The sequence below is a fragment of the Triturus cristatus genome, chromosome 8 (genome assembly GCF_964204655.1).
Source record: "Triturus cristatus chromosome 8, aTriCri1.1, whole genome shotgun sequence".
In the NCBI taxonomy this organism is placed as follows: domain Eukaryota; kingdom Metazoa; phylum Chordata; class Amphibia; order Caudata; family Salamandridae; genus Triturus; species Triturus cristatus.
Window position 1 is genome coordinate 43,133,671 of NC_140591.1, and position 26,049 is coordinate 43,159,719.

At 45.0% G+C, this 26,049-nt stretch overlaps 1 protein-coding gene across 1 annotated transcript in view; it reads left to right on the top strand.

Moving 5' to 3' along the window:
* Positions 1-26,049, top strand: part of LOC146799967 (uncharacterized) — a 347,905-nt gene that overhangs the window by 14,081 nt on the left and 307,775 nt on the right. Inside the window, exon 2 of the mRNA XM_085620915.1 lies at positions 12,270-15,137. Within this exon, the coding sequence (XP_085477041.1) occupies positions 13,442-15,137 (1,696 nt within the window). The 5' untranslated portion in view covers positions 12,270-13,441. The remainder of the gene's footprint in view (positions 1-12,269; positions 15,138-26,049) is intronic.

Sequence of the window (26,049 nt, forward strand, 5' to 3'; positions counted from 1 at the left end):
CTGCTGAGCTTAGGATAGACAGGGCCTTGATGCAGTATTGCGAGGACTGGGGCCTGGTATAGGGGTGGAGGCTTTAGTTCTGTAATGCAAAACTCATTTAGATGATTTTATAACAGTACTCAGCATTTAAGTACAGACACTCTCAAATACGTACACAGGAATCAGGATTTGTCCATGTAACAGCTTTTCTAGAAGACTGTCTTATTCTGTGTTACTCATATACAGCTTTTGCTTGTCCTTTAGCTTAACTCTTGATTTATTGCCAAAGAATGCACATTAAATCCTGTATTTTGATCAAGGTTTGTGGATCATTAATGTTTTTCAGTCTTTGCTTTTACAGTTCACTTCTGGAGTTCAGAGGTTGAAATCCCTCTTTAAATGTCTTTCAATTAGAAGGCACAATTACTACAGAAAATATGTCTTTCCTGTATTGCTAATCCTTGCTCACTGCCTTTCAGTTCAATCAGTGACCGAATTCTGTGCCCAAAAGCTTGCAGGGCTAAACACTGCCGGAATACCTGTAATATATTCAGAGGTTAAATCTGTTACCTTAATCATGTGAGGAAAGAAGTCTGCAGTCTGCGTGCAGAGCGTGGGATAACCACTAGTCACCTTCTGTGTTGTGCCTCTCTCACAGGAACCACAGCTTCTTACAGATGCAGGAACGGAAGCACCGGAGGAAGAGGAGCCGGTTGAGCCATGCGTTGGGGAAATAAGCAATTATCAAAACAAATGAAGAGGCACATGTATTCAAGGGTTTTTAGGTTCTTTCTGTGGAGGCTTGTTGAAGTAATTAGGATAAAGAAGTGCAGCACATTACTCACAAAGACAGTTGAAATGTGACAGTTGAAATGCTGCACGTTTCTCATATTGCTAGTACGCACGAGGTTCACATGTTGTTTAACCAGTCCACGTATAACCAAACCCTGCGCTGCTTCCACATTTGTCCCACAATACTGTATAACAGAATCATGCACAATAAGCACAGGCTAATACAACTAATGATCCACATGCATATATACCACTGCAATTTTGTTACAAATAAACACTGTGCCTTCAGTATAAACGTTAATCAGGTTTACATCAGGGTTCGTGTGGTTGAGCAGTGGCAAGCGTGATGCTACCCATGATATAAACTTGGAGACCCCATCGTCCGAGGAAGGCAGCAACTGGTGAAAGGCTCTTAGTGAAAATATGAGGTGCTGATCTAAGACCGAAAGGGAATGGCTTTAATTAATAATGTTGCCCAGCCACTGAAAAATTGAGATATTTCCTGTCCTTGTCGTTGGTGTCTGTGTGCAAATATGCATCCTGAATTTCCAAGGATGCCATGTAGTCTGCTTCGTGGACTTGGATTGTCTTAGTGGGACTGACTACTTTGCAGATAGACTCTGCCATGACTTTGAGTTTTATTGCTATTTCCATAAATAGAAACACTTGTCCCAACTGAGTATCAGAGGATCAGTTTTAATACATGAGTACAGTAGTCACCCTGGACCAGTAAAGGGCCTGGGACCTTAATCATGGTGCTGTGCTGCAAGGTTCATGTGGAAATATGGACATATGGTCCTCCTTCCCCATCTCTATGGGAAGATGGATGGCTTTATACTCGTTTTCAGTACATCCTGCAGAATTATCCCTGCATCTTCCAGTCAGTCATTTTTTTGCTACTTGCAGGCCATAGTCACCAGGTAAATTTGGGGTAGTAAACTACAAGTGCACTGTGACTATATTTGAAGGTTAAGCCTTTAAACTGGTCAGTGCCGAGGATCACAATAGGAGACTGGTATAGCAAAGGCCCGGCTTTGCAGCTTGAACTGAACACCTCAGAACAGCATGGCACATTACACTTACTTTAGTGCTACCCTCCCCCATTCTCTTCCTCAAATAACTCAAGCTCCCTTGCTATGCTGGCTTGAGGCACTGAAGCACAATAAATGGCTGGCCAAAGTGATAAATTTGACATTTCTGTGGTATGGGACTCAGTTTTGTCAGGTCACAAGACTGGTAGGCTTTACATCCTGGGATCTCTCACTAGTGAGGTGGGATAAAATGACCATATAAATTCTGTTGAGCTACTTGCACAGACATTCAACCTACACTGACCTTAGTTTTTCAGATACCTCCTGCTCCACCAGGCACTCTCTGCACATAATGAGGCTCTGAAGAATGTCCCAAGTTTATCTGTCTGCAGGCCAAATTAGTGCTTAAACCCCTGGGATGCAAAGACATTTCTAGACTGTATAGGTCCACACTCCTTAACTTTACACGTGGGTAAGACAAGGGCAGTTTGGGAGCGAAATCTAGCTGAGCTGGATGACAAGGATTATCAGGAGGCAAAGATGGCAAGACGATCCCAGGCCATCACCTCGAATCACAGAGTAATACAGTGCAGTTACCTGCACAAGATGTCCTACAGCCCCTATCCTGTGTGGAGGATGGGCAGCAGCAGTAGCCCGGCTTTCACCTAATACAAGAATCTCCCCCCGCCCCAGCTACATTTTATCATGAGATCTGAGATTGTCCATCTATACCTTGGCCTGAATCGTTCACAAGCCAAGTAACCTTGAACCTAAAGTTGCCGTCCTGGGCATAAGGGAAGCCTGGTCCTCTTCCAGGGTGCAAAGATCACATGCGGGACTGGGATTCCTGATAGCCAAGCATGATATTGCATGCCACTGATGTCAGGCTGAACCTCCCTCTGCGGGTGAATGGCAGAGCAGCATGGACTGTTGTGGGCCCACAGAGCAGGTAGTGTATAGTGGAGACTCTGAAAAAAGAAATACAAGAAGATCTGGGGTCCATGGACTTCTCATTATAGTTTGACGTAATTTTCTGGTTTGCAGATAGTTTATTGGTGTTCAATTTTGTAACAATATGATGCTGATCAGATGGTGGAGAAAGTAAATGGGACCGAGTCACCTGAAAATGAGAATGGACAGGGACAGCGCTTCCCAATGAATGTAGTTCCTCAGAGGAGTAAGTAAGAAAAGCCAACTCACCTCATAGGAAAGAGGCAGCATTTCAGGAGGTGACCAGAAGCATACAAGTGCAGGCAAGCTTGCATTTGGCACACCGGAGGTACTCCCTAGCAGCTGATGGCCTTATATGTGTTGAGGCCCTTATGCACATGCTCAGTATATGGTTCAGCTTCCTTTAATAATGTTTCTGGGATATTAGAGGAATTGAAGAGGAGTTGTTACTGGTTGTATCATGAGCAGCATGGCATTTTAGAGTGTAAAGAGTGACTCCTTCAAAAATACAAAGCATATTTCACCAAACCCAAGTAAGGAATATGATTTTAGAACCAGCAGAGGGCTGCAGTAAATGATAAAAGCTTCTGTAAAGGCAACTACTAAAGATATGCCTATTTTTTTTTAACAATTTGTGCTTTGTTACTGATTGTGTTTACGATGGACTTGAATTTGCGCTAGTCTGTTTATGGCGTGTATGTTATAGCATTCAATCAAATACTTTTTTATTTTGAAAACATAAAAGCATAGTTATAGCATTCATATAAACATTAATAAATCTTATTTAAATTCAGTTTCTGTGCCACTTAGTCATGAAATTCTCAGGTTAAGAGTAATTTCCATTGACACAGTGATTCCATTGCAGATATCTTGGGTTCTCTGTAATTCAGTTCTGTGCACATCACGGGTATCTTATGGCCCGATTTAGAGTTTGGTGGAGAAGAGGGTATTTACTCACAAAAGTGGTGGCGAACGCACAAACCAACGTACCTCCCACCCTATTTAGAATCAGAAGAAGTGACATCTTTCTGTGAACAAAGCCCCCTTTGGCTCTGTTGACGGAAGGCAGCACAAAAGAGTAGGGGCTGTCTGATGAAAGGCATAGCACCGCCCACCTTATTTCGGGTAAACAGCATGATGCCTTTTTTTTCTCTTTGTTACCTGGCAGTACGAACTGGCAGTAGGATGATGAAAAAAACAAATAGGGACACTCCCTGGATGTCGCTGTGTATAGTTCTTTGTTACCAAAATCAAACTCACACTTTTTGAAAAACAAAAACTGTTGTTAATTTTGGTGAACGACTATCAAAACCAACAGCGGCTGTCCACCAAACCTTTAGTATCTTGACAGTAACTGCATGGCCTGCAGTGAGCTCTAAATTTGGCGGATGGTAGTCCGTCTGTCAAACACTAAATCTGGCCCTTAGTTTCTGTGTTAATTAAAGCTCTGATCAATAAATTAGAAGGTATCTGCGGCGTGCTGCTGTGGCGCTGCCGAATCTCTGCATCGCCTGTGCTGATCCGCGGGGACTGGATCGCCCCATTGGAGGCCAGCCTGCCGTCCGGGCTTCCCACAGCGGGGTAGGGGGCGCGCCCACCGTACCATGGGGCCTGGGCCTTACCTTTCTCCATTTGGCGCCTACTGACGCCACTCAGGCCCATTTTACCTCCAGTTGCCTCTTTTGTGCCCTGCAACGTGGGCAGCGCGCCCCCGCGTCTCCCCGCTGCCTTTGCCCCCGCGGGTGCAGACTCCTTGCAGCTCTCCTGATTTCTCACTGCAGGGGCCGGGGTCCGCGCGGCTGCCACCTGCCCGCCCGGCGCAGTGGACTCGCAACCCTGGCACTTCTCCTCTAATGCCTGTGGACCTGCTGTGCGGCCTTCATTGCCCATCAATGCGTGTGGCGGCGCTCATGGACCCTCGTCGGCTCCTCCCTCAGCGAGTGGCTCGTCTGCTATTTCAGGGCCCTGTGCTGGGTTGGCCTTGCGGGTGCTCCGGCCACTGCGGCCGGCTACTTGTTGACTGCCTCTCCTTGTACTGCCACCATCTGCTTCCTGTCCCATATGGCCTCCCATGCCAGGCACCGCTGCCTGCCGATGTTCTTTGCACTGCATGCCTCACCTGGAGTAGCCCCACGCATATCCTTCATCTCTCCGGATGTTTCCTTCCGCCGGGGGGCCCTGACTCACCGCAGCTCTCCCGTGCGGGCCCTGATCCTCTGGCCCAGAACTGTTGGCCGGCTCTCCACCCTCATCAGTCTCCTTCCCGGGGCTTTTACTTGCCGCACTGCCCAATCCGCTCTCCACGACCTCTTCTACCACCGTCTGCCTCGCCCTGTGCTGCGCCTTTCTTGACTCTCGGCGGCTCCTTCTATACGACTGTGCCTGATCATGGGGAAAGCTGACCCCAAACAACCCAAACTTGCGTTCGATTAGCGCCGGCAAACATGTCAAGATGGGGCGGTCACTGACGTGGGCGAGTCGGCAGCCCAGATTGATGTTGGCCCGACCAGAGAGGATGACTTGAAGGCCATCATGCTGGATGTGAAAACCACAGTCACTGGCATTGCCACCCAACTCGATCAGCTGTCAGCCCGACTGGACACTGTTAAGGCCCAGGTTGACTCGCATGACACACGATTGACTCAGGTTGAGGCGAGAGTCTCGGATGCCGAGGACGCTGTGACACAAGACCATCACATGCTTCTACAAATGAACAAGCTTCTCGAGTTGATCAAGAACAAGAATGAGGATATGGAGGCACGCACCCGTAGGAGCAACCTTCGCATCACGGGCATGCCCGAATCCTCCAACATCTCTAAAATGGAAAACTTTGTGGAGCAGCTCATCCGTGATCTAGTTGACGATGTTCTCTCCCCCATTTTCATTGTCGAGCGAGCTCACCGCTCTCTTGGCCCTCAACCTGCTCCTGGTCTGCCGGCTCGCCCCATCATCGCCAAGCTGCTGAACTTTAGGGACTGAGACGCTGTTCTTTGTGCGGCCAGGGAGAAGGGGGAAATCTTTCATCAGGGGAACTCCCTTACCTTTTTTCCTGACTACACGATGGCGGTGCACGCTGTCTGCCGCAAATTCCTCCCGGCCAAGCGAATACTCCAAAAACATGACATCTCCTATTCCTTGGCGTACCCTGCTATGCTGCGTGTCAGGCAGGGCTCCAAAGTGCATATCTTCACCGAGCCGAAGGCTGCATTGGCCTATGCGAAGAAACTTGACCAGGCACAACGCTCTTCTCAATCCGGCTCCCAGGCTGTTGTCGACGGCAACCTGAGTGATAATGACTGACTCCTGCCTCTGCTATTGTGTATTTGCAATCTGTGCTTTCTGGTGTAATGCTGTCTTCCATGGCTGACTTCCACTCTGCCCCAGTTACTGCATGTGTCCCTTCTCTCCACTGTTGCGCTCTTGCTCGTTGTCCTTTGGGCCCTGGGGCTCGCTATGGTCGTGGGGCTACTCACCGCACTGCAGTACTGGCCTCCTCCTTACCTCCTCTCTCCCATGACCTCCGCTAGCTTCACTTTCTGGTTTCCCGCTACACCATTTGCTTTTGTACATCGGGCCCCTGCCTCTCAGGCGCCCTCGCTGTCCTCTTCAGATCAAAATTGCTGTCCGCAATAACCCAGGGCTTGGCTACCCTGTCTGTATGGCAGGGGTGTACGCCGGGTGAAACCATGCCTCCACGGGATAATTCCATTCCTGGTCACTGAGTTTCCCCTTCCCAGTTGTGGTTCCCTCGGGTGGGTGGGGTTGAATCCTCAGCCTAATTGGGGGGTTGGTGTGGGTGGTGGGTTCTCTGGGTTTGTTGCCAAGGCCTTGTTGTTTGTTTTGCTTTGTTTTTTCCTGTAACACGACATCTGCTACATCGTGTTTTACACTGCACTTCCCATTTCCACTGCTCATAGTCCCCATTGCACAGCTGTCCCTATCCGTCATTCACTCCCCTGGCATAGCGAAATGATGGACACCACTCTCTGGACTTGGAACGTGCCCGCTCTCAATGACCACCGCAAGGCCAGCCTGGTACATGCCCACCTTATGCGGCATAAGGTTGACATTTGTTTTCTTCAAGAGACCCATCTGCTGCCCGCCACCTCCTCCAGTCTCCTCTCTAGACATTGGGGTGAAATCCACTCCTCCTTCTATTCCAACTATTCTCGTGGGGTGTCCATCCTAATGCTCAGAGGGCTCCCCTGGCACTCTTCTCAGGTGATCGCAGACCCGGGGGGGGGGGCGCTTTGTCATCCTGCACGGCACTCTCCTGGCCCAACCACTGATCCTCGCGGCGCTATACGCTCCCAATTCCGATGACTTTGAATTCTTCACGCAGGTTTGGCAGCACATTTCTTCTCTGGGTCCAGCCGCGCTCCTTTTGGATGGCGATTTTAACATTACCCTATCAGCCACTCTTGACAGCTCTGAGCAACATGCTCTCCACCCGTGCGCAAGCTCTCTTCTGCACTCCATACTCACCGATAACTCACTGTTCGATGTGTGGCAGCACACCTGTCCCGTGGTGTGCGAGAGCACATGCGTGACAGGGTCCCGGGGCTGCTGGTCCCGCTCTGGATCACTACGACAGACGCCTTTGCTTGGCTTACCTCGGTAGAACACATGGCGCGCACACTTTCTGACCACGCTCCTGTTTGCCTCTGTATGCAACTCCCTCACTTCCCACGGTGCATGTTCTCTTGGCGGCTGCCCCCCATTGCGCTCCGGGATTCGGTATTTTGTGACGAGAGTCAAATCGCAATCACAAACTACTTTGACCTCAATGTAGGCTCTGTCGACTCCCCTTCCACGCTCTGGGAGGGTTTTAAGGTAATGATCCGAGGTGAATGCATCTCCAAGCAATCTGGTGTGCTACGCTCTATTCGGGGCACTCTTGACAGGTTGGAGTGAGAGATTAAGGCTTTGGACTCCTCGCATTCTTTTGACCCTAACCCTGACACTCTTGCGAAGCTCCGGGGTAAACTCACTGATTTCAATGCCGAGGCCAATAGGGAGCTCTCCTTCTTGGGCGGAGAGGCGAAGGCGGGCCGCTTCGGTGAGGGGGATCGTCCTGGCAAGACTCTGGCCAATCTCTTACGCCAGCCCCACGCGGCCTCTTATATTACTTTGCTCCAGGACGGAGGTCCGGACAGAACTACCTCTCCCGAGAAAGTAGTGGCTCGATTCACCACATTTTATTCCAAAATCTACACAGCTGGGGCCGTGCCCCCGTGTGACATTCTTGATCAATATTTTGATACCCGTCAGCTCCTCTGGCTGGGCAACCTCCACCGGGAATACCTCAACGAACCTTTCTCCATGGAGGAGATCCTGGCTGCCATCAACAGCCTGCCGGGGGGGACAAGGTCTCATGTTCTGACGGCTTGCCAGCGTCCTTTTATAAGGCTTTCATGCCCCTTCTGGTCCCGCAACTCGCTGTTATGTACAAGAAATCGTTTGAGTGCGACCAAATCCCTCCCTCCCTCGCTCCGTGAGGCCTTGCTAACGCTTCTCCTGAAACCGGACAAGCCCCCTCCCGAGCTCCGTGACGCTTATCGTCCTCAGTCTCTCCTTAATCTGATAACAAGATCTATGCCAAATTGCTGGCTTCCCGCCTTCTCCCTCTCATGCCGCTAATCGCTCGCCCGGACCAGTCCGGCTTCATCCCCGGCCGCACTACGTCACATAATCTCCAAACCATTTTTTCCGTCCTTCGTGAAATCAATCCTGCACTTCAGGCTGTGGTAGCCCTTTTGGACGCCACCAAAGCTTTTGATACTCTAGAGTGGCCCTTTCTTTTTTACCTACTCCCCCACTTAGGCTTTAGCCCATTTTTTCTGCGCAAAGTTCCGCTTCTCTATACCCACCCCTCAGCCTGCCTTCGAATCAATGGTCAGATCACGGAACCTATTCCCATCGCAAGGGGCACAAGGCAGGGGTGCCCGCTTTCACCCATGTTATTCGCTATCGCCATGGAACCCCTTGCTGCCAGGCTCAGACAATACCACACCCAGAGGGGTCTCGGCTTCGCAGCTCGAGCTCTGGTCGTCTCTCCATGTATGCAAACGACATCACACTCTGTGTCCGCAATCCCCTGGAGAATCTCGGCCCTATGGTCCATGAGGTGGTACGTTTCGCGGGCCTATCCGGCATCCAGGTTAACTGGAGCAAGTCCATTCTTTTTCCCCTCACGGACGCCACTGTCCCCTTCACTCCTGATTACCTGTTTGTATGGGAGTCGGGACCTACTAGATACCTAGGCATTTGGCTCAGCAGGGATGTGGACAAACTCTGGAAGGCCAATTTCGGCCGCGCTGTGGACTGGCTGGAGTCTAAGATCCAACTCTGGCTACGACTGCCCCTGTCTCTGGTGGGCTGCATAGCTATCGCCAAGATGGTAGTGCTCCTAAAGTTTTTGAATTTATTCGTGAATGTCCCCATCCCCCTCACAGCTCACTTTTTTTGCAGACTGCGCTCACTTATAATCACCCTTGTCTGGGCGGCAACCTAGAATCGCATATAATATACTCACTCTTCCTTTGTCGCGTGGCAGACTGGGAGCCCTGCATTTCAAACTATATGCCCTCAGCACCCAAGCCAGCTCCCTTCACTTCTGGCTACACACGACACCTTTCCAACCGCTCTTGGTGGTGGAGGCTGATCTCGCTGCCCCCTAGCTGCTCCTGACCACTCTTTTTGCCCCAGTGTAACCCCCGCGCAGTGAGATCAACGCAGTAGAGACTTTGCGATGGGCCTGGGATGGGCTCCAGAGATAGTCAGTCTGGCTTTAGCATGCTCTCCGCAAATGCCATGGCAAATAACCCGACATTCCACCCCTCAACAGACGGCCGGAATGGACAAGCGCGCGACCCGCTTGGGACTCTCCACTGTGTCGAATCTCTACCCTAGCAACACTTTCTTTTCTCTTACGGCCGAGTCCGGCCCCATGGACACTCTGCTTTATTATCAACTCCGAGCTCTCTGCAGGGAGCTGCATCCCATGTTTCCTCAGCCCACCCCCCCCTCGATGGCTGTCCTCAACTTTATCTACACATCCCCCTCTCCCACAAGCTGGTCACCAAGATTTAAGCCCTCGCGGACACCTCCATCTCCAGTGACCGCGCCCGTGTGGCGTGGAGTGAAGGCCTGGGCGCCGATCTCTCTCAGGAGGGCTGGCTGTACTGCTGCAATCAGAACAAACGCTTATCCCTAAACTACCACCTGCGCCTCATACATTTCAAATATTTGCATAGACTATACCACTCCCCTGCTCAGATGCACAAAATGGGCCTCACCTCCAACGGCAGATGTTTGCGATGCTCCGCTCCTGCGGCAGACTTCTCCCACCTCGCCTGGCTGTGCCCCAAGGTCTCCGCATACTGGCACGATGTATGCATCGCTATCACTGAGATTACCACTACGCCTGTCACGCAGGACCAACTGCTTTGTCTCCTAGGCTTTGTGAAATTCTGCCCAGACGCTACTCGTCGACTGACTGCGATGCTTATCGTTCTCGCACGGCACAGGGTCTCCATGTACTGGGATCAAAGGTCTGTGCCCAAGGTTAGCTCTTGGCTCGAGTACGCTTCGCGCTGTCAGACACTTCTGTCCAAATTCTGGGACTTGGTGCCGGACACTTGCTGCCCGATCAATATTTGTGGTCCCCTTGTCTCTTCTCTCCAGCACCAAGGCGCCCTGCCCTCTGCGACCTCTCCCACGCTCCCCGCCGGCACTACGCCTGCAGTGCCCGCCGGAGTTGGTTCGTGAGGTGCTGCCTCCCCACCCACACACTCTTCAGGTCCCTTGCGCCTTCTTCCATCTGCATTGGGCCTTCCCCGGGTGCTCTCTCCTGCTCCACCTCAGCATTTCTCTTTCTGTGTAATGCAATGGGCTTCTTATATATGATGGTTCATATAATGTATGTATTTGATTGCGGACCTTCCGCCTGCATATACTGTAACTTGAAGTGCAATTCTTTCTCAATAATGGTTCGGCGAAACTCCGCCTACCACTGGCGTGGCAGAGATTACCAGCACGCGCTCACAAGAATGAAGGATAATGTGTCCCTTTCGGGGAGACAAAAGGGTTGGCTGGCGTGTGGTCACCATTGAGATGCTCTGGCTATGCCTTCGGACTGCAGTTGGCTTCCACTTTGCCCTGTACCCTGCTCACTTCCTGCTCCTCCTTGTGGGCGCTGCCTGGATGAAGCACCGCCAGAGTAGAGGAGTCACTCCGAAGCCAGCACCATGTGAACTGCGAAGGAGGAACACAGTACTGGCCGACACACGTCCCCTACCCTGCTTCACCCTGCTCTGGGTGCAGGGTAGCTTGCTGGGAATCACTGTACTCTGGGGTCACACAGTAAGAAAGAAAGCCCAGCGGCTCATACATACTGCTACACTCACCGGACAAAAACAACTGGGACTGAGATGGAGCTGAATTGCTGCCATTCCCTTAGAGTGCTATGCGAGCACTGGGGTGCCAGACATGCTTGGTGCCTCCAAGTAGTAGATGCTGCACATGCACCGGTGTCAGGCGTGTGTTTGGTGCCGTCGAAGTAACCGATGCTGCACGTGCACCAGGCATTTGTTCAGTCCAGTACAAGCAAGTACTTGATAGTACACGTGCTCCTGGTGCCATTCATGTACACTACTTTCATTCACATAGTGCAATCCGAGTACTTGATGGTGCATGTGCAACACATTGCTGCACACGTACTTATTGCAGTACAACAGTACGCGATCCTGCAGGTGCACCCTGTGCTGGAGCTGGACATATCCTTCTTTGGTCCAGTGTGTACCATATACAAACTCGGCGAATTCCACTGAGTTTTATATAACTCCGCAGATTAGAGCTCCGCAAGTTCCACCCACAACTACTGATAACCTTGTTTGTACAAAGCTTTTGAAAATGTGGCTCTTTGTTCAATAAAACCTTAACCTCTGTCCGCAGCTTCCTCTCCTTTAGCACCAGAAAACTGTAATTGGTATTGCCGTGCTCCTCAAATAACTGAACTAAGTAAATACATTTCTTAGAAGCTTTCTTATTTAGCCCAATACATGATGTGGATATTTCCATTAAATGATAAATGTCTTTGTCAGCGTCCATTCATGCTGTAATCATTGGATTACACTTCCAGGTTTGTTTTAATCCATGTTGTGAGCAGAGTCATGTGTGCCACTTTTTCCTATGTTTGTTGTCATGTGTTTGGTCTTTGGATTGCAGATTTCTCAGTGTCCATTATAATTTGTGTTGTGAACATTGTTAATGGATGACTAACAACGTGCTCTGGATCTCGTTACAAGGTTGCAAGTGTTTTGGTTCATACAGTAATAAAATATCATGCTCATTAGATTATGTTTATACCACTTCTATGCTAATGTACAGTTGCGTACCTGGCTTTTGTTAATTCATTTCCATATAAGAAAACAAATAGATTCTTTTTAATTCTGATATTTGTGTTTTTTTGGCTCATGAAATGCTAATGCTTAGATATTTTTTTTGTCCTTTTAGTGAAAGAAATCCAGAATAAAAGCAATAGTCAGAGGAATATCATGGACACCAGGAATTGAAATTCAACTTTTGAGACACTAACTCCCTGAAAAGTACGAAACAGTTTTCGGAGATTTTTTTTCCACTAAAGAAGCTCTACATTTGTTACCGAAGTGTGATTCATACAAACAGCCTTTTTCTGTGCAGAATTGGTAGCAGACCCCAATGGAATAATGAATGGGACATAGTACCTCACAACAATGGAGTAAGGAGTATCTCTTGAGTATGTCTATATATTAACATTACAAGAAACTCTAATCAATCAAGTGATCTACAAAGGAGAAAGGCCGCACAAATGTATAGAATGTAATAAATCTTTCCAGGCTAAAGTAGCTTGGATAACAACAGAAAATGTATACATTTACACGGGACACCAGCCATGGACACATCTACTTATTACTGTCTTCTGCGTAAAAGGCAACTCTAGCAACACATCAGAATATCCCCTCGTTAGAGGCTAGCGCAGAGCATTGCCATGTAAATAAACACTGAATATGAGAAGAGAAATGGCTATCTTCTAACAAATCAAATGTGCTAGTTAATGCCATAATATTGACTTTATACCAACTAGAAAGGAAATAAGAGAGAGTTAGAATGCAGAAATGATGCCTCCACGCTGTTAACTTAGCTGAACACCTGTACACAGTGGGACTATCAGTAGAAATTATTTTCTTAATTTGTCATGGCAAAGACAAAGGTGCACTTCATTTAAGTTCACAGCTTTGCAGTTGTAATATTACTACCAAGAATTTATAATGTAGAGAGGTTATTTTTCATATATATATCTGGACAGACACAGGAGAAGCTACATGCGTTTACTCAGTGTCTCTGGGATTTTATTACAACTATGTAATTATTTAAACGTAATGTGTTCAAATGGAGGATGCGCACAAATGCACTAAATGTGACAGAGATTTCTATATAAATACCCATCTGGAAAAACATCAAGGAGATTTCAGCGTATTAAGACAAAATAAATCTGCAGTGTTTACCAAGACTTTTATTAGAAAAAGCCATACTGAAAAAAACATTTCAATGTCTCAAAGGTAAAGGCTATATCACAAATTGCTCTCATTGGACAAAAGTCAGGCTACACTGAACGAAGACCTTATAAATGCACTGAATGTGACCAGATGTTCATTACAAAGGCACAGCTGCTGATAGATCAACAAACTCCTACTGGTTGGAAACCATGTGAATGCTCTGAATGCAACAAGATTTTCAGTCAAAAAGCTGGACTAGTACTAGATCACACAAATCACACTGGAAAGAAACCATATAAATGTTCTGAATGTGCCAAGACTTTCAAGCAAAAGAGTAAATCATCATCACATGAGAGAATTCACATGGGGGAAAAACGATATAGATGTTCTGAGTGTAATAAGGCTTTCACACAAAAGAGTGATTTAACATTTCATGAGAGAATTCACACTGGGAAAAAACCATATATATGTTCTGAATGTAAAAAGGGGTTCCATCAAAAATCCAGTCTGATAAGACATCAAAGAACACACACTGGTGAGAAACCATATACATGTTTTGAGTGTGACAAGTGTTTCATCACAAAGGGCCAGCTAATAACACATCAAAGAAATCACACTGGCGAGAAACCATATAAATGTTCTGAATGTCAAAAAGCTTTTACCGTAATAGGTGGTCTAATCCGTCACCAGAAAATACACACTGGCGAGAAACCATATAAATGTTCTGAGTGTGACAAGTGTTTCATCACAAAGAGCCTGCTATTAATACATCAAAGAAATCACACTGGCGAGAAACCATATAAATGTTCTGAATGTCAAAAAGCTTTTACTGTAATAGGTGGTCTAATCCGTCACCAGAGAACACACACTGGTGAAAAACCATATAAATGTTCTGAGTGTGACAAGTGTTTCATCACAAAGGGCCTGCTAATAATACATCAAAGAAATCACACTGGCGAGAAACCATATAAATGTTCCGAATGTCCAAAATCTTTTACTGGAATAGGTGCACTAATCAGTCACCAGAGAACTCACACTGGTGAGAAACCATATAAATGTTCTGACTGTGAGAAGGCTTTCAGTTTAAAGTCCTCATTGGTAATACATCAGCGAGTTCATACTGGGACAAAACCTTATGGCTGTTCTGAATGTGAGAAGGCTTTCATTACAAAAGGACAGTTAAGAAGACATCACTTGTCTCACAGTGGTGAGACTCCATACAAATGTTCTGAGTGTGACAAGGGTTTCAAAGCCAAGCCTCATCTGATGCGACATCAGATTAATCACACTGGAGAGAAACCGTATAAGTGTACTGACTGTGACAAGGCTTTCAAACAAAAATATATATTGTCATTACACCAAAGAAATCACCAGGGAGAGAAACCATATAAATGCTCTGAATGTGGCAAGGCTTTCATTCTGAAGGCTGAACTATTAGTACACCAGAGATATCACACTGGAGAGAGACCCTACAAATGTTCTGAATGTGACAAGTCATACGTTGTTAAGAAAAGGCTGACCATACATCAGAGAACTCACACTGGAGAGAAACCTTATAAATGTTCTGAATGTGATATGGCTTTCAAGCAAAATGCTAATTTTTACGTACATCGGAGAATCCACACTGGGGAGACACCATATAGATGTACCGAATGTGACAAGGCTTTCAAGCGAAAGAGTCATCTTTCAGTTCATCAGAAAATCCACACAGGGGAGAAGCCATATAAATGTTCTGAATGTGACAAGGCTTTCATTACAAAGATAAGCCTGATGATACATCAGAGGATTCACAGTGGAGAGAAACCATATAAATGCTCTGTATGTTATAAAGCTTTCAATCAAAAAGGTAATCTGTTGCGTCATCTGAGAAGCCACACACCTTCACTAAATGTGTAGATCCAGTGACAAATAAGATCATTTACAACAGAAAAACCAAGTACATTTACTTAATGTGACAATGCGTTCCTGGAAAAAAATGATCTATCATTCTATCTGGGAAGAGATAATGGAAACAAATCATATTAATGTACTAAGAGCCTGATTACAAGTAGTTATCGCCCCCAATAAATAATGATACCACAGGGTATGGTATTTATCTGGTGCAATAAATAACTCCTATTATGAGTTTATGGGGAGCAACATGCGGATTTAAATGTTTAACGCCCCAAAATCTGCATGATACGGTAAATACTGCGTGTTTTTTGTGGTTACATATTGTCAGGTTTAGCCTGCTGAAATTTAACAAAGGTTGAGTTATTCAACACGTCCGATAAATATTGGATGCGATAAATACCTTTAAACTCGTAATTTCGACCTATGAGTAAACAGGGATTAGCACATGGGTCAGAAAGTTAGAAGCAATTCATAATTGGGCCCAAACTGTAAAAAGTCTTTCACTACATAGTGTGATCATATGACAGTCACTGTAGACTGAAATCAATTAAATATTCTGAACGTAAATTACAGAAATATCACTTAGAGTACAAAAGAGAACTCACACTAGTGTGATACCGTATGCATGTTCTGAATGTGGCAAGACTTTCAAGTAAAAAAGTCCTCTCTCATGACATCAGATAGTCCACACCAGGGAAATCAGGAAACCCTCTATATATTTTGCATTTTAACAATGAAAACTTATACCTGATACAGAGCAGACAGAGGATCGGGCATAAAGGAATCGTGCATGGCTACAGGAAACCATCCTTCGTCTACAGAGGTACGGGCAATAAGAGTGACCTAAATGTTTAGAATACTGAACGGCTTGGGGAGCTGAGAGTAAGTGCGGATTTCATTATTAGATGTGGCCTGCCAATGTACATTTCAAAAAAGAAGACGCCCACTACAAGAAGAAAAATCACGAATACACACAGAATAACTGAACAACCATTTAAACAACAGAGCAAGCAGAAGGAAACTAGACAATTAAGCATCACTTAACATATAGTAAAAAGTACAACATACTACAGAAACCTCATTCGGATTAAAATAGAGGCATAACGGTTATATGTGGTTATGAAAGACTAAATGAAGCCCAGAAACAATCGATAACTCCTATCATACAAGGTTAGTTGACATCCTACTACATCATTTACCAAATGTGTAGAGAAAAACTGAACAATCTGAATGATGCAGAATCTGCAATACATGAAAGATACAGGAGACAGTGGTCACTCTATCAGATTCCAGTATCATCCCATAATCTAGATTACAGTATGGCAGAAACACTGGGAATGCGAGCTAGATGAAATTATGAAATTACAATTATTTCTAAACTGCTGTTTCACCACCGCATTCTGCAGTTGAGCGAAATCAAATATATCACATAAAATGCATCTCTGGACCTTAGGAATGCTTGAAACTGAGCTTTTCACTTCAAGGTGCTACATATATATATTTGTGAACATGAATCAATTTTGGAGACATTCTTGGATTACCATAAACCTTTAATTGGATCTGAAAACCAGTTAATGCATTGATGAAATGACTCCCTTCTTTGCATTCCTTCGTTTGCTTGGCCACTTAAGGGTCTGAGGCACACAGCGAGGAAAGATATCTGGGTCAAAGACATCAAACAATGGGACAGATCTGTTCCTGGAAATGTTTTTAGAGTAATTCCCTCCGTTCACCCGTCCTGAGTGTACTGGTTGCTATTTATTGCATCACTGCATTTTGACAATTGTTTCTCTCAAGATCTGCCATTTACACAATTGCACAAAGACCAGCTCTCCCCTGAATATTTATTAGTTATTGCCTTTAGATGTAGTTAGTGTAATAAAATCGAAGAGCCCATCTCAAGGAGCGTGATGAGGTGGTAGTAATACTTAAAGCAGCCTCAGATGCCTGATATATTTTGTACTTTGTACATGCCTCCGCCTTGGAAGCAGAGTGTAGGTCCTAGTTTACAGAGAAGGAGCTAAAGAGATACTGAAAACTACAGAACAGTTGCATGGTTATTTACTGGGTAGGAGGAGGTTTGTAATGGTATAGGATTGTGAAACATACACATGCCGATTGTCCTCACCAGCTCCACCAGGATCCATATTTGACCTGGACTCGCTGTTGGACTGCATGCCTTACTAACGACCAGCCCCTGGACTCTTTAATCTTGACTCCGGCTCATCGCGTTTTTCCCATCTTGGACTGCCGCATTACCCTCAGCCCCCGGACGCACAATTCGCTGAACCGCAGCTGAACCCCTACACACCCACAGGACTTCTGTTGGTCATCATCCTTCCTCCCATTCCTTGGGATGGTTTTTCGCTTCAAATAGGCGTTCTTACTCCCGTGTACACTGGCTGGCAGTACACCAAGCTCACTCAGCCCCACACCCATCACCAGAGACCGATGTCTCCTGGTTTACTCCCCCATCAGCACCTACTGTACGGTAACCTGGTCCTGAGGATGACCCTGACTCACTAAGGATTGAAAAGTCATTGGCTCCCAGCACAACTTTCGGCACTTGCCTCTGGTTCACATAGTGCTAATTTCTGTGCAATCTCATGTAAATAATTTATTGTGAACCTAAAGCTCTTTGTAAATATTTCACCACTGCGCACTCTGCGCTGTTTATCGCTGTGTCACTTGCGCTGTTCACCTTATGTGTCACGAGCACGTATGTGCACAAAGTGTTTTCTGGTTATACTTACATTCAGTGTAAACAGTGCTGATACTATTATTTTCCTACACTTTTTCCAAAATACATAGTGCCATTTGCACATTCTTCTACTTTGGAGTCTCTCTTGTCTTTTCCTTTTGCAATTATATGTGCATACTTATATAATAGCCTAAATTGAATGTTAACTGTTGAGACATTGTTCATGTTACGTTCATCGTCCAGTTCTCAACTGGGTATATGGGTGTACTCCTGTTGTTTGTTCTCTAAATTCTACATAGTAGCACAAATGGAATTCTGGATTGAGACCAGTATTCATACATGTACATGGCAATTACATGATCAGGTGTCCCTTATCCAGATGCTTTTTTATGGGTTGAGTGTTACTATGTACCATTATGGTGGCTCGATATACTAAACTGCCTTTTAATGTCCTTTGTAATTGGTGGCTTTTGATTAGACAATAGGCTTAGTAGTTCCTCCTTAGTACCTCCTTTTCTCCTGTTGTAACCTCCTCTGGGGACACCCCCTGTTACATGTGTTGTTACTCAGAATGTTTTACTTACAGCCAGTGAGCACTATTTTCTTAAATCTGCTCTGCTCCAACACTTTCCCAGTTCACTTAATCTTCGTGTCCTTCCCAGAACAACACCTCCCACCCCTGTTCTTTGTGTAAAGAGCATGAGTGCTCAATGTTTTCACTTGCCCTGAGCTCCAGTGTCAGGTAGCTGCTTATTTCACATTTTTGTTTCTAGTTCATGGGGGTGAGGGGTCAATATAGAACTTCTATAAATTAAAACATTTTATGGTAGATGGCTTTACCACGTTTTTGCATTTGTGCAAGGGTTATGTACTAAATTACATTCAGTTGTGCACAGGCTGGCTGCCTCGCTGTATCGAAGACACAGAGAAGGAACAAGTGCGTGCAATGGAGGCCATAGAGCTGAAAACGTGGCGGCCATCTTGGAAATGAACTAACACCACGTTTCATTAGGTCTTTCTTGATTTCTTTCCCCTCTAATTTAGAAACACACACAGCATTTGATTGCCTTTGGTCATGTTTTCAAATTTTTATTTTTATTGTCTTTCTGAAAAAGTTCTAATCAGATGACAGTCCTTTCAGTTTCCAAACAAACAAGGCATTCAATGATAGAGGTTGGCAATTTTAGTTTAGAAACACACACAACTATGATTGCTTCAGCTCATGTTTTCAGATTGTTCTTTTGTTTGTCTTTCTGGAAAAAATGCAATCAGATGACACTGTGTTTCATTTCTAAACACACACGCCATTTGCGCACAGATTTTTTTGGGGTGGAAACACACATGGCATTTGCTTGCCTTGACTCGTCTTTTCAGAATGCCTCGCAAAACGCGACCAGGTAACTTGCTTTTGATATTATCTTCATACAGCAAATGATAAATTATTTGGCACATTCTGCAAATCCATAATTATGTAGAAAATACTGTGGCCACAAAATAGTATAATTCTAGTGTTTGTGCCTACGGATGAGCTCTTTTGTTAAACTTCGGAATGGCAACAAAGGCTGGCTCTCACTGAAAAGTGAATATATGAAACCGTCTCTGGCACCATCTACTGATAACACTATTATTTGGGAGTTGATAGAAAATTAAAGCTGATGTGTAATTTATGGTCCCTACACAATTCAGTGTTGACAGAATACAAGAGAGCACCCTGACGTGCCGATGGTGGCGTAAACCACTATATAAAGCAAAAGCAGTAATACACAAACATTTACATAACCCTCAAGTTCCGTTAACATGGTGAAGCAGGCGCACCACTTCAGGAAACAAGCCTCTGAATGCCTTTCTGAATAATTTTGGGTCTCAAACGCAGGCGTGACGTGTTTCTAGACAAGATCTTTTAGTGAAACTGGTATATTTCGGACATATTGTTAACTATTAACGCGAATGCTGCACGCCTGGTTATTTTATCCAGTTTGTAAATATAGCCAGATGGTAAACTAAGCAGTGGTGCTGATAAAATATATGTACGACATAAACCTACAATATTACAGAACATCGCTAAATTGTAATTGTGAGTTGTTCCAGGTGTAGGGTGCTCCAGTAGAGAATTAAATCTTGCGATCCTCGCTCTCTCCCTGTCTGTTTATGCATCCACTCTGTTTTGTTGGGAGCGATTTATCAATATTAGTTTAGTGTCGTGTGTTCTCAGTCTCTTTCTCCTGACTGCTACTTCTGGTTACTGCTTATCATTATAGGGGTGACTGTTCTTGCGACTTACCACGAACTGTGCAATTGAGTGGGATAAGGGATGCGTGGTTTCATTGCTGGAGTGAAGTCTGTGCAGGTTCTGATTATCAAAAAGGAGAACAGATATGTGTGTCTCAGATGCCAGGATGGTACTGATCCAGCAGTTCAGCATCAACAGACACTCCACTCCCATATACTCACCTTGGCCCATACATTCACACAATATGTAAACCGCTGGGGATCAAGTTTATACATTTTCACTAACCATTTAGGATTGGTTTCATTCAATTGTCTCTGTTCATTTCTTAAACTAAGCCCTCACAGATCAAAAAGCTCTTTCCTCTGGTCGATGGACCATTAGTTGAGCTAGTTGATGGTGATTAGGGCTCCCGGTTTTACGGATTTATACATATAAATACAGACGGAAATCGATATTTCCTTTGTCTGTATTTATATTTATAAACGGTAAAATACGAGTAAATGTTGCCGCGCTAGTCTCCCGCCTCCCGATTCCTGCAAGCAAAAACCAGATGCCTCTGGGTTTCAGCTGACAGGGCAGTATTGTGTAACGTGCTAATTCTTCCAGCAATAGTCGGAGTGGCGATGCAGGGGCTCTAGAAGGGGTGAACAACCAACAACCAACAAAGCCCCATTAACAAGCGAATGGTCTTTTAAAGACCTGTGAAGTGCTCGGGGCGGCTGTGTGTAAGCTGTTTCAGCCCGGGCTGCCACAAACGTGGGGGGGGGAGGTACGCACTGCCAGCAACCTGCCAGGCCAGTGCACAACTCTTGCATCACCCTCTCTCTGCCATTGCGCGCCATGCTTCTGAAAGGTAAGAAAACAAAGTGCATTTGCGTTTCAAATGTCCAGTCCTGCCCCTCCCGCCCCCTTTGCATAGGCTCTTCTCCTTTCCTTCTGGGCATGGGCGTAGGAAGTGTGGGGGACGAGACCCAGAAAAAGAGCAAGGAAGAACAGGAGCTGTAACCGAGCCTGTAGAAGAGCACACAGTGAGACCGTGCAAGAGAGCGCAGGGATTGAGCAGAGTCCAGACAGAGCCTGTAACAGTCCCAGTGAAAGAGCGTGAGAGAGCATGTGAAGAACACAGACAGGCAATGCCTTTAAACACCTGTAAGAGCCTGTAAAGTCTCTGTGAAAGAGTGTGAGAGGGCATGTAAACACAACCAGGCAATGCTTTTAAAAACATGTAAGAGCATGTAACAGGCCCTGTGAACGAGGGTTAGAGAGCATGTGAAGAACACAGATAGGCAATGCCTTTAAAAACCTGTAAGAGCCTGTAAGAGACTATGTGAAAGAGCATGAGAGAGCATGTGAAGAACACAGACAGGCAATGCCTTTAAAAACTTGGAAGAGCCTCTAAATTGTCGGTGAACGAGCGTGAGAGGGCATGTGAACACAGCCAGGCAATGCTTTTAAAAACCTGTAAGAGTCTTTATCAGGCCCTGTGAAAGAGCGTGAGAGGGCATGCAACCACAGCCAGGCAATGCCTTTAAAAACCTGTCAGAGCCATGGGCGTAGGAAGTGTGGGGGACGCGGGGGATATATCCCCCCCAGATTTTGGAGTGGGGGGGACACGGGGGACAAGGGTGGGGGGGACGAGGGGACAAAGGAATTTCCCCTCTCCCTTCTGTTATCGCAGGGCCATTAGCACGCGAAAGCGCTACCTAATGGCCCTGCACTTGACCTGCCTGGAGTCAGAGGCCACCCGCCCTCTGCCTTTTGTTATGCTGCAGGAAGGCTCAGCCGTTCTGGGAAGGGCAGAGAACGGATTAAAAATAAACGCTGTCTCTTTTCCTTCATGGCAAGGACCGTGTCCACTCCTCCTGATCTGCCTCTGGCGGCTGCCCTCCTCTCTTTATTCCTCCATCTCTTTCTGTCTCTGTCTCGCTCCTGCTTACGTGCTGATTTCAAGAGGCAGCTCTTAAGGTACTCTCTTGCCTCTCCTTTTCTTTATTTGTTCCCCTGTGAAATTGATCCAAACAAGGCTGAACACTTTGGCTGTAAATGTCCTCATTTTCTGACCGTTTTCTATTGAAAAGAAAAACCTCGGAATGGAGAGAAAAAATAGTTAAATACCTAAATAAAGCAATACAGAGTGGACAGCAGACTGGCCAGACTGTTATTTACACCCACACACATTAGCGCCACTTTACAGAGTTTGCCAGTGAAAGCGCTACTTTCTTTTTATCTTCTTTCTTTGAACAACAATGTTTTCCCAGGGTGGGTAAGTGCGCCATTCCTAAAGGGACTGCAATACCTGGTTGATGGGTAGAGTGGAAACGTTTAATATGATAGTTTTCAACTTTTTAATTATTTTAGCTTATAAAATGCGGCTCTGTGTTTGGGGATGTGGTCTTTTTTAAACCAAACTGCATACATTTTGAAAGGATATAAGCAATGGACATTGAAAGGGGTCCCTTCCTGGTCCTGTAGCCAGGTCTTGAACTTTTCAGGCAAAATCACTTACTGATTTCTGAATAATGAGTTTAAAACCGTTAAGGTAACCATGTTTTTTTCTGATTACAGTTCACATGCTTTGCTTATTCTTGCATTCCCTATGAGTGTTTGCTTTTTCCAGGGTGTTATTAATTTTTTTTCAGACAGCATTTTACTGTTGTCTAGTGCATAATTTGAATTTAGTCGCAGCACAATTGAGTTGTGCTGAAGGCAGTGCGAGTTTCTCTCAGTGGGGCAGTATGGTGTAAATAAATGTGGAAAAATACTAGCTGTAGCGTCGCCTTTTGCTTGTGGCAAAAATAAATATGGATAAATACAGAAAAAAAGCCCAAAAAATAAATATGGATAAATACAGACGGAAATGGCAAAAAAATAAATACCATAAAACCGGGAGCCCTAATGGTGATACTAACTTAAATACTTACTAACTTTGATATAACCTTATAATCAAATAACCACAGACTCTGAATAGTTTTAAAGTTTTATCTAAAGTAAAAAGTGCATGTGAACAATCTCAATACAGCGTAGACACCAAATCCTTAGGAGAGAAAAATTCAATTTGCAGATACAATACATCATTCTCGAACCCTTGCAATAATAAGAATACCTTAATTAGAGAGGATAGAAGAAAGAGACAAAAGAACATTTATCAATTAACGGAAAAATATAATTACCAAGTATAGTCTGGGAGACCAACCCTCTGGCCAAAGTGCTGGTGGGGGTCCATTAGGATCGGTTCAGGAGACAAATACTTCAGGACAGGACAGATGGACCTCTCTAAAATACCGACGGTTGCGCTGCATCCCTCTCTGGCACTCTCTCCCTCCTCGAGTTGCTTCCAGAATCTTTAGAACTAACCCAATTGGATCAGGATAAGATGATCTTCTTCAGGTTCTGCTTCAGCTCCCTCCACCCACTTTGGGATTTGCTCCAGCAGCGATTCACTCCAACGTTCTCTTCCCTTCCATGCAAAGGTTCTGTTCTTGTTCTTCCAACTAAACTACCTCAATTATACCTTTCATTTCACCAAGTTCCACCAACTAATGTTTCAATATCAGGAAAATTCTGAGTTTGATTGGACAAGGCAAGGGGTGGTCTTTTTCACACCATGCTTATATGACAGATATTCAATTAATTAATTGTTAAATAATCCGTCCCCTTACATTTTATTCACAACTCTCATTCCCATACATCAAATGCATCTTTATTGGTAACAGGTCAACTTTATTAAATGCTACAATTCATATTCCAGCGCTGGACAGTTCCTTTCCCATGAAACGTTCTCTTTGTCCAGGCACACCGGTTCAGGGTTGCGCTTTAATGGACATGCGCAGAGTCTACGTCACTCAGTTCAGTCCAGCCATACGAGACGGCCCAAATGTTCACTAGTAATAAAAGTCAGAAGACAAGTATTAATTTCTCAAATAAATGATTACACTGTATACCACCCACATCTACTCTATCCCATTATTATTATTATTCCTTTTCCCCGCATTAGCATTAGTAAATAACATGCTTATTTTCTTAAGCAAGCAGGTGACATGCACAAGAGTTTTCAAGATGCCATTTTTAAAGCTTCTACTCACGCGCAGGATTTTCCCACCAAGCGTTATGTCGTCATACTACACAGACGTAGTTGACGCATGCGCGAAACAGATTCCCAGATTTAAAGTGGTATTAGTCCTATTTCAGAGTTACTTGCATTAGGCATGCATACGCAAGCTTCACTACCCCACATGTTGGTGTAATGCGTATTAATTTTCACAAATCTTTATTAATAACTTGTTAGTGAATTAAACGAGCGGATTGCTTCCGAGCAAGTCTATATTTTTCTTGGGACCTTGCTCCATCAGTACTTTACATTATATTGTGTGTCTTTGAGTGAATTCTGTGAGGCTGTACAATACTGACCCTTCGTAGAACTAGGTGCAATGTTGTTTTATGATGAATATTTTCATTGAATTTTCAACTCACAGTAATTTCAACATGTAATCTTCATTCAAAAAATCTCCTGAGACGTCTTGCTATCATTTCAATCATAACGAAATATCAGTTTTAATCTCTGTAAACAGTATGGACGTTGAATGCCAGTACACAGTTCATTCCAAGGGAGCAGTTTATTCAGTGCCAAGCCTGTCCCCTGAAACACATTTATTGAGGAAAAACACAATTCAGAATGTATAATTTTGCAAATTCACTGAGGCAGGGCAGCTGTGGCCCTTCTTTCACCCATTATTCCTCTTCTTTATAGTTGATGTACTCGAATTTCGACCTAATTGCCATTTCAATTTCAATAGTGTTTCAATTGAGTTCTAGTGTGCAGTCAAATTCTGTTTAGTAACGTTTCTGTAGTGGTGGCTCAGTTGTCTCATGAGCCTACCTTTGAGTCTCATGGCATGACCTCTTACTGTTGGGTTTTGCAAAAGCTGTCTCATATTGGTAACTCAAACTCCCAAGCCCCTTCCTCAGTCTAATATCATCAATATAGTGCTGGATACTCAGCTACCTTAAGACCAGTTTCTAGGGCCTCAAGGCAGTGCACATTTGAATGTAAATAAAACATGAGAGACCACTAAAGAGGAAGACAGCCAGAGACTTCTACACATCTACCTACTATATAAAAGAAATCCAAAACTTTGCACATTAAGGGCAGAAAGTCAATTCTAAACAATCTTTAGGAAGGGGCCCCTCAAACCATCCACGCTTTAACCAGCGGCCTGTGAAGAGGCTTTAGGAACAAAGGAATACTTTGCTCCCTCCAGACCAACAGTCTAGGGCCTCAAGAAAACTAAAAATTGAAGGTAAATGCAACACAAGAGGGTCTTAACCACCAGAAAACACTTTTATACACTACTAAACAAGAGGCCTTCTTACACATCAAGGAACAAGGCCTCTCTTTCCCTTTTCTTTAGTAAAAAGCCGTTAATTGTGGTGTAAGTAGCCCCACCCATCCTTGAGTCGTTGAAGCACTACACCTGATGCTTTACTAACATCTGCAACCAGTCACAGAATAAGGTATATTTAGTATCTTTTGTTAGTCTACCGCCAGACTAGTGTTGCTTTGCTCCCAGATACTGCAAACAAAAGATCGCCAATAGGGACAATAACAGGACCACCAGGTAGAGTAAACGGCCGCTTTATTTAGACTGGCAAGCAGTTGAACCTCTTTTAAACATCACATAACATGAAATCACACCTTATTAATACATAGAAGAACCTATCCCCACCACCTCTAACCTCCCCCCAACTTGCAAAGAACTCCCCAACCTAAACAATTCAAACTTTCAGCCCAACCCCTTCCTCACACTCAGATCCTTCCAACTTGACCCCCAACTTGCTCTCATGCCCCTCCTCTACCAAATTTCTCCACAGCAGTGCCCTCATCCTTCTGGATCAGTGCCTGAGCCCTGTGACTATTGGCCACCTATCCTAATTGTT